Source organism: Benincasa hispida, chromosome 5 (assembly GCF_027475165.1).
Source record: "Benincasa hispida cultivar pf3 chromosome 5, pf3_genome.v1.1, whole genome shotgun sequence".
Classification (NCBI taxonomy): Eukaryota; Viridiplantae; Streptophyta; class Magnoliopsida; order Cucurbitales; family Cucurbitaceae; genus Benincasa; species Benincasa hispida.
Window position 1 is genome coordinate 39,104,232 of NC_143482.1, and position 11,516 is coordinate 39,115,747.

At 38.2% G+C, this 11,516-nt stretch overlaps 1 protein-coding gene and 1 non-coding gene across 4 annotated transcripts; both read right to left on the reverse strand.

The window, feature by feature from the left end:
- Positions 1–541: 541 nt before the first annotated feature.
- LOC120078242 (NAD(P)-linked oxidoreductase superfamily protein) lies at positions 542–9,056 on the reverse strand. Of its 3 annotated transcripts, none has more exons than XM_039032466.2 (6): positions 8,676–9,025; positions 7,687–7,915; positions 7,182–7,481; positions 6,708–6,836; positions 1,650–1,802; positions 542–560 (listed from the first exon to the last, which is right to left on the reverse strand). In XM_039032466.2, exons 1-5 carry the CDS (start codon positions 8,855–8,857, stop codon positions 1,671–1,673), a joined length of 972 nt encoding a protein of 323 aa, XP_038888394.2. In that variant the 5' UTR covers positions 8,858–9,025; the 3' UTR covers positions 542–560; positions 1,650–1,670. The 3 variants fall into 3 exon arrangements, with proteins under 3 accessions (XP_038888394.2, XP_038888393.2, XP_090170112.1); XM_039032465.2 differs by lacking the exon at positions 542–560 and adding an exon at positions 695–973 and having other exon boundaries at positions 8,676–9,056; XM_090313986.1 differs by lacking the exon at positions 542–560 and adding an exon at positions 695–988.
- A 65-nt stretch (positions 9,057–9,121) lies between these two features.
- TRNAV-AAC (transfer RNA valine (anticodon AAC)) lies at positions 9,122–9,195 on the reverse strand. The gene has a single exon. It is a non-coding gene; the product is annotated as a tRNA-Val (tRNA).
- Between the last annotated feature and the right edge of the window lie 2,321 nt (positions 9,196–11,516).

Below are 11,516 nucleotides of genomic sequence, written 5' to 3' on the forward strand. Positions count from 1 at the left end.
TGCATAATTGCAAGATCTAGAGGGTGGTCTGGGTATTTGCAACATTCCTTTGGAGGGGGAAGTAGATAGTGTTGGGTGCAGCATAGAAAGGGTGGTATGGGTATTCGTTACATTCCTTTTGGAATGTTGCTGTTATTGTGGCTCATTTTGATTCAATTTAGATCTCCGCGAGTTGCATAGGTGGAGGCATATAGTTTACAGGTCAGAGTATTTGGGTCATTAGGGCATCTATGTGTTTGTCTTAGTGTTGGAGGGCTAATCTTCACGTTCGGATAGTTTGAGTTCCTTGATTGATTGATTTTCTATTGGTAATGGGCATTGTTATTCAATTTGATTTGACCCATGATTAGATGGGGGTCCATCTTCCAACAGTTTAGTACTACAGTTATCTTGGATGCAGATAATTCCCCCCTTCATGCTAAGATGGGTGATTTTTTGTGTCCTGATGGAACTTCAAACTGGCCTTCTACCTTTAGGGATCTGATTAACCTTTCTGCGCAGGTACATTTGATTCGTGTTGAGGTTAGGCAGAAGGATTATGTAACCTGACTCCCTTGCATCTTGAAGAAGAAGAAGAAGAGAAGACTCATATTTATAAAATTATTGAGTGTGAATAAAAAGGGGATTAACCTAGAATTACTTTATTCTTCCTACATCACATAAATTTTCAAATTTTTTAAAATTCACAAATCTATTAGACACAATCGAAAGCTTAAGATTTCATTAGATATAGGATTCAAATTTATATATAATAGATCAATTAATTTTTTCAAAATTCGAATTTGTTTGAGATCTATTAGACACAAAATTGAAAGTCCATCAAACTAGTTGAGAGACCTCTAATTTAACCCATTGCATATAAACAAGTTCTAGCACAAATAATTATGGAGGACTTTCACTTGATAAAGATGCATTCCTTGGAACCACCAAAACCTAAATCCAAAATTTATGCACAAGTCCTCTCTTCAGTTCACTGCATTGAAAACGTCTAGATAAAGTTAGACCGAGATGTCATAATCACACACGTAAAGTTCATCTCCTAATAAGAGTCATTTTATAATCTGAACATTAGAATTGAATCCGAATCATCAACTCTATTCAAACCAACCATTAATACTTTGATGATTATGATCCGAGAAGAAAATAGAGCACGTCAAAGGTGAAAAAGAACCGAACAGGATGCTTTTATTAATCCATTTTCCAGCTGACCAAACAGGACCAAATTGTTACAACACTAATCAATTATCAACTTACCAGAGCTATGTATGAGGTATCCCTCAACTTTCACAGCCAGGCATGATAACGAGGAAAGGAAATAACCTCATAAACCATTTATTCAGTTAAAACATAAAAGAGAACTTGAAAGGTAGCAAAGTAGGATTAAAGGAAAATTGGATATGCATTTGAGTCGTGAAACGATCATGGCCTTATCTAATAAATGTCTACAGACGAGAATGGAGCTCCCGTGATAGTTTGAATCAAGTTAAATACAACAGTTGATCTACATTCATACACACATGATAGTTGCCTTTATATTCTTTTAATTCATACAAACATAATACACATGATAGTTGCCTTTATTTTCTTTTATTTTTTCTCAATGCAAGTTTGATTATTCATTATTAAATGAAAAAAAAAGTTACACATACCTAGCAGCAGCGGCTAAAATATCAGCTCTTTTGGATTCCACTTGGCCATGTCTGATTCTTGACAGGGATAAGGATAGCTTCAACCTCCGATTGAGTTTCCTCATCCCTCCCAAATGTGGCAAGTTCTTCAGCAGCGGCTACGTTTTCCTCCACCTGTTTCCAAATTTTTAGAACTTGGTTAGAAGGTTACATTTAAGGCGGCCGATTTAGGAACTAGTTTGGAAACTAACATTGTAAGAGAATAATGTTCGTGAGGATTTGGACCAACTTAGGTGCACCTCAAGAAATCTCACCAATCTCCAACTTTGTAAAATTTGGTCACATAAACATTTGTAGGGTTTTAACTTTCTAGGTAGAAATTAGAATGAAACTGTAACATCCCCAACCATACATACATACCAAAGAAAGGGCAAAAGAGGAAAGTTGGGAATAAATGGGAATGCTGGCACGGAAAGAGAGGTTACATGAGGTGGGGACCATCTAGCTGAGGATAAAAGAGGTTTTGGGGAATCATTTTAGTTAGGAAATAATTTGGAGCTCGTTGAAGCTTTTGGGAGAGGGAGGCGCTCTCGAATCAGCCCTTATCCTTTTTACTTTCTTCTTTTCTGCTTTTCTGCATCTTTCTTTTAGATTCATTCTCTGAAATCTTGTACTTGCTGATGCCATTTTGAAAATAACATAATTAGGGACATTCATCCCTGTTTTATCACTTGTTAGGTAAATTTCTAAGTGTAGGTCTGATCGAATACCTAACAAATTGGTATCAGAGCCACCCTTTCATCCTAAGAAGAACAAGGAGTATGACATTAAAGGAATCGGAAGATAAGCTGGAATCCCATGATTGGGATATTGTGGGCTTGAAGGAAATGGTATTTGCCATGTGCCAGAATGTTGATCAGCTCATGGGAGAGATGCGAGAAGTTAATCTAAGTAGAGAGAAGGATGGGTTGCTGGTGACAGAAGGCTCGCAAAGAAAGGGGAAATCTACAGAAATAGAGGAAGGAGAATCGTCCCAAATAAAATCGGAAGGGGACAAAAGTAAATACAAGCGGCTGGAGATGCCCATATTCAAGGGTGATCATCCGAATTCATGGTATGTGTTTCAGGTGCGATGAAAAATATTCCCACGACCCGGAAGTTATTGAACGCTGAAATTAGGGAAAAGAGGAAAAAAGGTATGTGTTTCAGGGTGCGATGAAAAATATTCCCACGACCACCGTTGCAAAACGAAAGAGACAAGGGAATTGAGACTTTTAATCGTCGGAGAAGGTCAAGAGATAGAAGAGATTGAGGTGACTCCCGAGGAAACGACAGGAGAAGATGAAGCAAAGAAGGTCGAACTGGCCTTGAGATCAGTTTTGGGTTTTTCCACCCTCGGAACCACAAAATTGAAGGGAAAGTCAGGAGGGGCCAAAGTGGTGGTTATGATTGATTGTGGAGCAACTCACAAATTCATCAATCGGAAGCTTGTTGATGAATTAAAATTGCCAGTGACCAACACGACGAATTACGGAATAGTAATCGGAGATGGCAAGGCGATTCAGGGAAAAAGGGTTTGCAAAGAAGTAATTGTGGAACTACAGGGGGTAACTATGCTGCCTTTTGAACTGGGGAGCTTGGACGTGATTTTGGGAATGACATGGTTACACACGATGGGGTAGATTGGCCTACTTGGACAATGACGTTCACGCGAGGAGACTCCCAAGTTATACTGAAAGGGGACCATCTTTGACTAAAACAAAAATATCCATGAAAATGTTGATAAGTAATTGGGAAGAGGAAGATCAAGGGTTCTTAATAGAATTTCAGAAGATGGAGATCGTGAAAAAGGAGGATAAGCAGTTTGGCAACCTAAAGGGTACAAACGATAACATACCTCTGGAAATTGAACGCCTCTTAAAGGAGAATGGTGAGGTTTTCGAAACTCCAAATAATCTGTCACCTCAACGGAAAATTGATCACCAAATTCCAATGGCGGATGGTCAGAAACCGATTAATGTAAGGCCGTACAAATATGGGCATGTGCAGAAGAATGAAAGAGTGGATGGTAAAAGAAATGCTGTCTGTTGGCATTATTCGACCAAGTTGAAGCCCATTTTCCAACCCAATTATATTAGTTTAGAAAAAAGATGGGGGGTGGAGATTCTGTGTTGATTACCGAAAGGTTAATCAAGTTTTCATAGCCGATAAATTTTCGATACCAGTAATAGAGGAATTGTTGGATGAGTTGCACGGATTCAAGTATTTTTCCGAGCTGGACCTCCGATCAGGTTATCACCAAATAAGAATGAAGGAGAGGATATTTCAAAAACTACTTTCAGGACACACGAGGGACACAATGAATTCATGGTGATGCCTTTCGGACTCACTAATGCTCCAACCACGTTCCAATCTTTAATGAATCAGGTATTCAAACCTTTTCTACGTCGTTTTATCTTGGTTTTCTTTGATGATATTTTGGTGTACAGTCCCGACCTCGATTCACATGAGAAGCATCTTGGGATTGTTTTCAAAGCATTGAGGGAGCATCAATTGTATGCAAACCACAAGAAATGTGTGTTTGGGCCAACGAAGATTCATTACTTGGGACATTAGGTTTCAGAATTGGGTGTGCACACTAGTGAGAGAAAGATTCAAGTCATGAACGAATGGTCCATACCAAAGAATATTTCCAAATTGCGGGGATTCTTGGGTTTGACCGGATATTATCGTCGATTTGTTAAAAGATTATGGGATAATTGTAGCCCCGTTGACTCAACTTCTATGAAAGAATGCTTTTGTGTGGAAGCAGTCCGCAACCGAAGCTTTTGATAAGTTGGAGGCCATGGTAACACTCCCAGTTTTGGCCTTAACATATTTCAATAAAAAATTTGTGGTCAAAATAGATGCATCGGGGTATGGGCTTGGTGCTGTTTTGATGCAAGATCAGCAAAGCCGATCGTCTATTTTAGTCAAAAGTTGTCTTAAAGAGCTCGAACAAAGTCGATTTATGAAAAGGAACTAATGGCGGTGGTTTTATCGGTGCAGAAATGACGACATTACTTACTTGGACGGAAGTTTGTGGTAATCTCAGATCAGAAAGCTTTAAAATTTTTGCTAGAACAAAGATTTTTTGCTAGAACAGAGGGAAGTCCAACTTCAATTTCAAAAATGGTTAGTCAAGTTGCTAGGATACGATTTTGAAATTCTATATCAGCCGGGAGTGAACAACAAACCAACTGATGCCTTGTAAGACTGCTATCTGGGGCTGAATTTCGCATTCTGATTTCACCAGTCCTATTTGATACCAATGTCATTCAAAGTGAAGTATTAGCAGATGACGATTTAAAGTCGATCATAGAAAGATTGAAAGTTGAATTGGACAGTGTTCCCAATTATTCATTGAGTCAAAGGGAGGCTTCTATATAAAGGGAGGTTAGTATTAATAGCGACATCTTCATTGATTCCTCCCATCGTTCAAATGTTTCATGACTCTATTATAAGAGGCTACTCAGGTTACATACGAACATATAAAAGACTGGTTGGGGAATTGTCGAACAACATCGAAATGAATGCTCAACCAAAAAAATTACTGGGCAAAAGATGGAATTCGGATGTAAGAAAAGAGGAAGCTCTGATCAAGTGGTAGAATCAACCAGAGTTGGAGGCCACTTGGGTTGAATTGGACAATTTCAAATCGCAATACCCTGACTTTCACCTTGACGACAAGGAGAGTTTTGCAGTGGAGGGTATTGTAAGACCCCGAATCATACATACGTACCAAAGAAATGGCAAAAGAGGAAAGTGGGGAATAAATGAGAGAGCTGGCATGCAAAGAGAGGTTACATGAGGAGGGGACCATCCAGTTGAGGATAAAAGAGGTTTTGGGGGAATCATTTTAGTTAGGAAATAATTTGGAGCTCGTTGAAGCTTTTGGGAGAGGGAGGCACTCTCGAATCAGCCCTTATCCTTTTACTTTCTTCTTTTCTGCTTTTCTGCTTTTCTGCATCTTTCTTTTAGATTCATTCTCTGAAATCTTGTACATGCTGATGCCATTCTGGAAATAACATAACCAGGGAGATCCATCCCTGTTTGATCACTTGTTAGGTAAATTTTTAAGTGCAGGTCTGACCGGATACCTAACAGAAACTTATACTTCTAAAACCAAGGTTGCTGGTAGTATTCAAACTAACAGGTAACTCCAACTTTTTCTGAAAAAAGAAAAAGAATTTGTCACATAGGTAGACACAATCCATATCAACAGGAAACTCCAATTTGTCTCTCCTTAGTTCTCTCTTTCTAACCATTTTTGCAATTCTGCTACAATCTTGATCAATGCCAATAAGAGTGGATATGGACTGTCATTAAGCTATCTCCTTAGACATTTCAGTTTGGGATGATCCCTCTTCTTTGAAATTGAAATTACCCTCTCTAATTAAATTTTTGTTCCATACCAAAAAAGAAAGAAAAACCTTCAGAAATCCAAATGTCAATTCTAAAAGCCTCATGAGCTTATTAGGAACTATCCATCATCAAAGAGAAGTTCATTTAACTTGCTCTATGTCGTCCCAACTCCTTCCATCAAATGTTCTTTTTTTTCCTATCTTCATTTCATGTCAATTCTTCAAACCTGTTGTCCTTGCGTAAAGCCCATCCATAAAATAGAATTAACTAAGTACTTTGCCACTATAAATATAGGATCAATGAAGTTTTTCTTTGGTCCTTTTCTTTTTACTTTTTTTTTTTTTTTAACTCATAAAGTAAAACAAAACTCACCTCCAACAACTTGTGTGGTCTACTCGTATTGGTTTGTTTTCATTTCATTTAATAAATAAGTGCATCCAGATAAACCATATAAAAAAAACAAGGACTTCCTCCTACCGGGGCGGAGGCAAGTTTTTTAAACGAGAAAGTAGGCACAGAAGTACAAGCATGGACAAGGACCAACTAATGGGTACATAATAGCTATACATACGATGACTTTGAGACAATTCACATCTTCAAAACTGGAGATTGGACTCAATGATATTGAAACTAATATTGAAAGAGATACCATACAATGAGATTATTGAGAGATACCTGTCTAACAGAGTTCATGCCAACCAGCACTGTTGAAATATCTTTGTTTACCAGACTGTATTGGAGGGCTAACTTTGAAATATTTTTTCCCTTCTTTTTACAATGAGCAGCTGCAGCTTGACATGCAGACTGTTGGAATTTAAATAAGAGAACAATATCATTTTCCAATGTAAATCGAAAGCCCAAACAAAGACAAATAAAAGATAAAATCAAAGCACTAGAATAAATGGTTTTGGATTAGCTTGTATGGACGAACGAACTAGTCATTATTGCATACTATAATCAATTCCTAGAAATTCACAAGATAAAATTTCCATGATGGGACATAAACCGCGGACAAGAAATGTACTCCAAACAAATGTGTCTTCTTTCATGATATAAGTTAACTGAAAGTGCTTGGCCTACTCAAGCTTTTAAGTTTCACAATGCAACTTTCAAGCTAGTTAATGAAAGAAAGGAGGTGAGGAACGATACCTTCAATTCTGGTGAAGCTGGGTGCCAGTCTGGGGGACCATGATCAGTTAGAAGTCCCATTGCTAGGGGAGACGCACTGATTATTCCAACTCCCTTACTCTTCAAGTAAGGTAGCAAATCTAACAATGTTGAATCGTTAATACTGTAGTGACAATATGAAAGAATCACATCAATGGTCCCAGGTGGTACTCGATCAAGCACATACGTAAATATTTCCAATGGAAGCCCTGTAATACCAATGAAACGAGTCTTCCCAGCTTCCTTTAGCTTTTGAAGTGCAGGAATCGTCTCATTCACGATCTGAAATAAACTTAAGCGGCTGAAGATCCATTGATTTTTTGTATTATAACGACAATAACTATGTTAATAACTATTTAGATTTCAAGGATAAAGTTGTGAACCTTTAGAACAAAAGGTCATATGCCCAATGCCCATATTAATAACTAGGAGTCAATGGTCAGTGAGTTCTTGAGAAAAGTAACAAATTATCAGACAAGTAACACACCTGATCAAGAGATCCAAATTCAATATCATGGCATTGCAGTATATCGACGTAATCTAGTTGTAGCCTAGCCAAACTCTCATCAATGCTCCTTGTCACCCTCTCAGCACTGAAATCAAAACCCTCACCATATCTCCCACACTTTGTTGACACTATATACTCACTCCTTGGAACTCCTAGAGCTTTCAGTCCCTTACCAAGCATCTTTTCTGATAAGGTCCTTCCATAGTACCTTTATGCATGTAGTCGAAGAAGCAAACCCAAATTAAGTACTAGAGCCAGACATTAGTAAATCACAACATTGATCCATTTTTTCTGTTCTTTTCTTTTTTATTTTATTTGGATAGAAACAACTCCTTCTATTTAGAAATAAAAAAAAACTAAAGAATATAAGGGCATACAAAAAGGCAAACCCACAAAAAAAATCTCTAAAGAAAGGGTTTCCAACTAAGTAAGATATTGTTCATGGAATAATTATATAAAGTCTACAAAATCAAAACCCAAAGGGAAACATGAAACCTCACTAGTGTCCCTCAACAACGTTCACACTCCTGCAAACCACAGAAAATGACATTTCTCTTAGAAAGATGGATGAAGAAGGAACTCTTCGATCATCAAACGAATGTCTCTATGACGAGCAAGCGTAAAATTAGACTCCAGAAAGAAACCATTCCACACAATCTCGCAAATTGGCACTCCCAGAGAAGTCTCCAGGTTTTCCTCCCTTATATATCCTTACCAATGAATTATACATATAAAAACGAATGATATGTAGATTTTCTGAAAGCCATTGGCATACCTAAATTTTCAACAACATCCAGTTAGACATCAAACCTGAAAAAAACGTTGCAATTTTGACATTTGTTATATCTACCATCTACCTAAACTAACCTCAGCAAAAAAGCAAAACGCAATACAAAACTTCGAGTAAACAAACAGAATAATCGATGAATTCCACCCTCATTCTCACAGAAACAGAATGAATGACATACGGGGAGGTGTCGAAGAAGTTGATGCCAAGACGAAAGGCTTCACGAACGGCGGCGACGGCATCCTCCTCAGAGACGGGGCTGAAGACGCTGCCGAGAGGGGAAGCACCAAAGCCGACACTGCTGGTTTTGAGGCCGGTGTTTCCCAGGTCCCGTAACTGGAGCTTGGGATAAGAAGCCGCCATTGATTCCGATGAAGCTAACAGAATTAAGTAAGAGCAATGCAAGATTTTCCCGGGAAAGGAAGTGAAAAAGGGATTCCAATTATGGAAGAAAAACGCCAAGTTGGGGGACCAGGCCGCAGATGGGCCATTCAATTCGATCCTTTAAGATCCGTTGGATTCCCCCATTTTTGCGGCCATTACCAACTATACTTTAAATATTAAAGGTTACCAAAGAAATAGAAATTAAATAAATAAATAAATAAATAAAAAAGAAAAGAATTTGAATGGCGTCGCCCGGACTCGAGCCGGAGACCTTCAGTGTGTTAGACTGACGTGATAACCAACTACACCACGACACCTTAATGCTTCAATCAGGCATAATATTGATAATATTTTATAACTTGAAATTATTTATATTTCACCACAATTTTTACTTGATAAATTTTATTTTTAACCACAATAAACATATTGACCACGTTAATCCAACTTTTAAAGCTTGTTTAATAAGGAATATCGAACCCATTCTTTATTTTCAATTTTTGAAAATTAAATTTGTAACACCACTTTCATTCATATGTTTTTATGTTTTGTTGTGTACACTCTAAAACTTTTCCCTAAGGACTCTTTGAGGTGGAGTGACTCAAGATTCTTGGAAACATGGCTTGCATTGGCCCTAGGAAAAGCTTGAGGAGGAAGGCTTGAGTTGGCAAAGATAAGGAAAGTGATGCTTTAGGAGGTTGATGCACACAAAGGTACTTAGCATAGAAATAAATTGCTAAGTATTGTCAAGATGGGGCAACCATGCGTTGAAGGTAGTCCAATGGAAGAAGAGTGCATCACACCTCGAGATAGCTTGGTAGGACATGTGTGAAAATGAACAAGGGAAAGATAAGAGATGGTTGGTCAAGCTAAGTAAATACCTTGTCTTATCCCGCCCTTTCAGACTACCTTTCCTTAGAACAAGCATGATCAAGGGAATCCACGCAGGCCTCATTCCCCGTTTTTCCGCGAGGATTCTCCTACTAATTCTCCGCGGGGAATCCCCTATTAGATCCATCAGGGATTCCTCATTTCTTTCTTTTAATTTTTTAAGTTTGAACTTGACTTTTGGGCTTAAATTTAGAATTTATATATTCAATATTGGGCTCACAACACAATAAGTCTATAGTATAAATTATAAACATACATATAAATAAGTTATTTTATATATTATAAAAATATATTTATAAAATATTAAAAATATAAATATATAAAATCGAGGTCGGGGTCGGGGTTGGGGTGGGGATACCATCCCCATCCCCGGACAAGGCCCCAAAAATTTCCTTGGTTTGACCCCATCCCCAGTCAAACCAGGGATTCCCCGCCCCGATCCGCGGGGACCCGACCCTGTGGAGAATTTTGCCAACCCTAGTTGGAAGAAGAAGCATGATCAAGGGAATGTCCAACTCATGGGTACGAATCAAAGGAGTTGAGGCGGGGAGAAGGCTATCTTTGGAGTATGGCAAAACATGAGAAAACGACTTGAAGAGGAGTCACACTAAGAAGCCTTAAAGAAGCAAGTGGACACATAGCTTAAGGGAAATAAGCCTACTCAGAGTCATAAGGACAATAAAATAGATAAAAATTGTACTATAAACTCAAGTAGAGAAACCATCATTTGAAGAAGTATCCAAAAACCAAGGAAGGAGAAATTGGAGGGAATGTGAATGCATGGTAAGGGAAACTATGCGTCAAAAGGAGCCTTGTAAAGGAAAATTAAGATACCATGCGCTGAGTAAAGATTACCTAGGGAGCAAGGTCAAGTTGAGCATGTAAGCCACCTCAAATAAGCTCTCATCGTCAGAAAGTTGTGAAGTAACCGTGTTGGAGAGACTACCATGTGTTGGAGACTCGAGAAAGCAATGACCAAGGAAATGAGGTAGGTCATTCGTTGAAGGAAGTTCACTTTGGAGGAAAATTTGGCTTGAGGAACAAACCATGTGTTGAGTTAGGGTTGCCAAGGAGGTTAGTTTCGCTTGGAAACATGTCATGCGTTAGAAGGCAAGGCACCCTATGCATTGGACAAGTTCCCATGCATTGGAGATGAGGAGTTGGTCAATGCAAGAGACACAACTTGCCTGAAGGATAAGGTGGCTAAAGAGAAGTTAGCCAAATAAGAGAAAAGAGCCAACTGGGGAGGTCACATGGCAAGCTATGGAGGCTTGTTGACATGCAGAATGTTTCTATAAATATAAGTTGTTAAAAAAAGATCGGTTTGGCCTTTTTTACTCAACAAAAAGTGGAGATCTCATATGAATGAGTGGGGATGAAGATATGGGGCTGCTGAAAGAAAACTCCAATGAATTGATGCTGAACATCAAAGGAATTCCAAGGTAGTGCAGATTCTAAGTTCCATCGGGCAGTTTGTGATGTTTGGTGACTTTCAAGCGTTTCAAGAAGAGTTAAGAGCTTCAATTTTGAGATTAATTAATTTAAAGGATTATAAAAAGTTCATAAAATGAATTTTCAGATTTTAATGAATAGATTTCAAGTTATATGTTCTGAAAGTTAACATGGGATTTAGGTAATGAAGAAGTAAGCAGCTGACTAAGGGTTGAAAAAATGAAGTGGCGTGATCATTTGGCTCTTGCAAATAAGGATATTTTCAGCCAATTTGAATATCCTTGAGTGTAGAAGATAA

What these genes read in the sequence shown, in the direction of transcription:
- LOC120078242 (XM_039032466.2), bottom strand. Translation starts at nt 8,857, where the DNA reads ATGGCGGCTTCTTATCCCAAGCTCCAGTTACGGGACCTGGGAAACACC. An exon ending in AATTTGGATCTCTTGATCAG is followed by an intron (nt 7,482 to 7,686) that starts GTGTGTTACTTG and finishes AGTTTATTTCAG; the next exon opens with ATCGTGAATGAGACGATTCC. An exon ending in CAGCTTCACCAGAATTGAAG is followed by an intron (nt 6,837 to 7,181) that starts GTATCGTTCCTC and finishes AAATTCCAACAG; the next exon opens with TCTGCATGTCAAGCTGCAGC.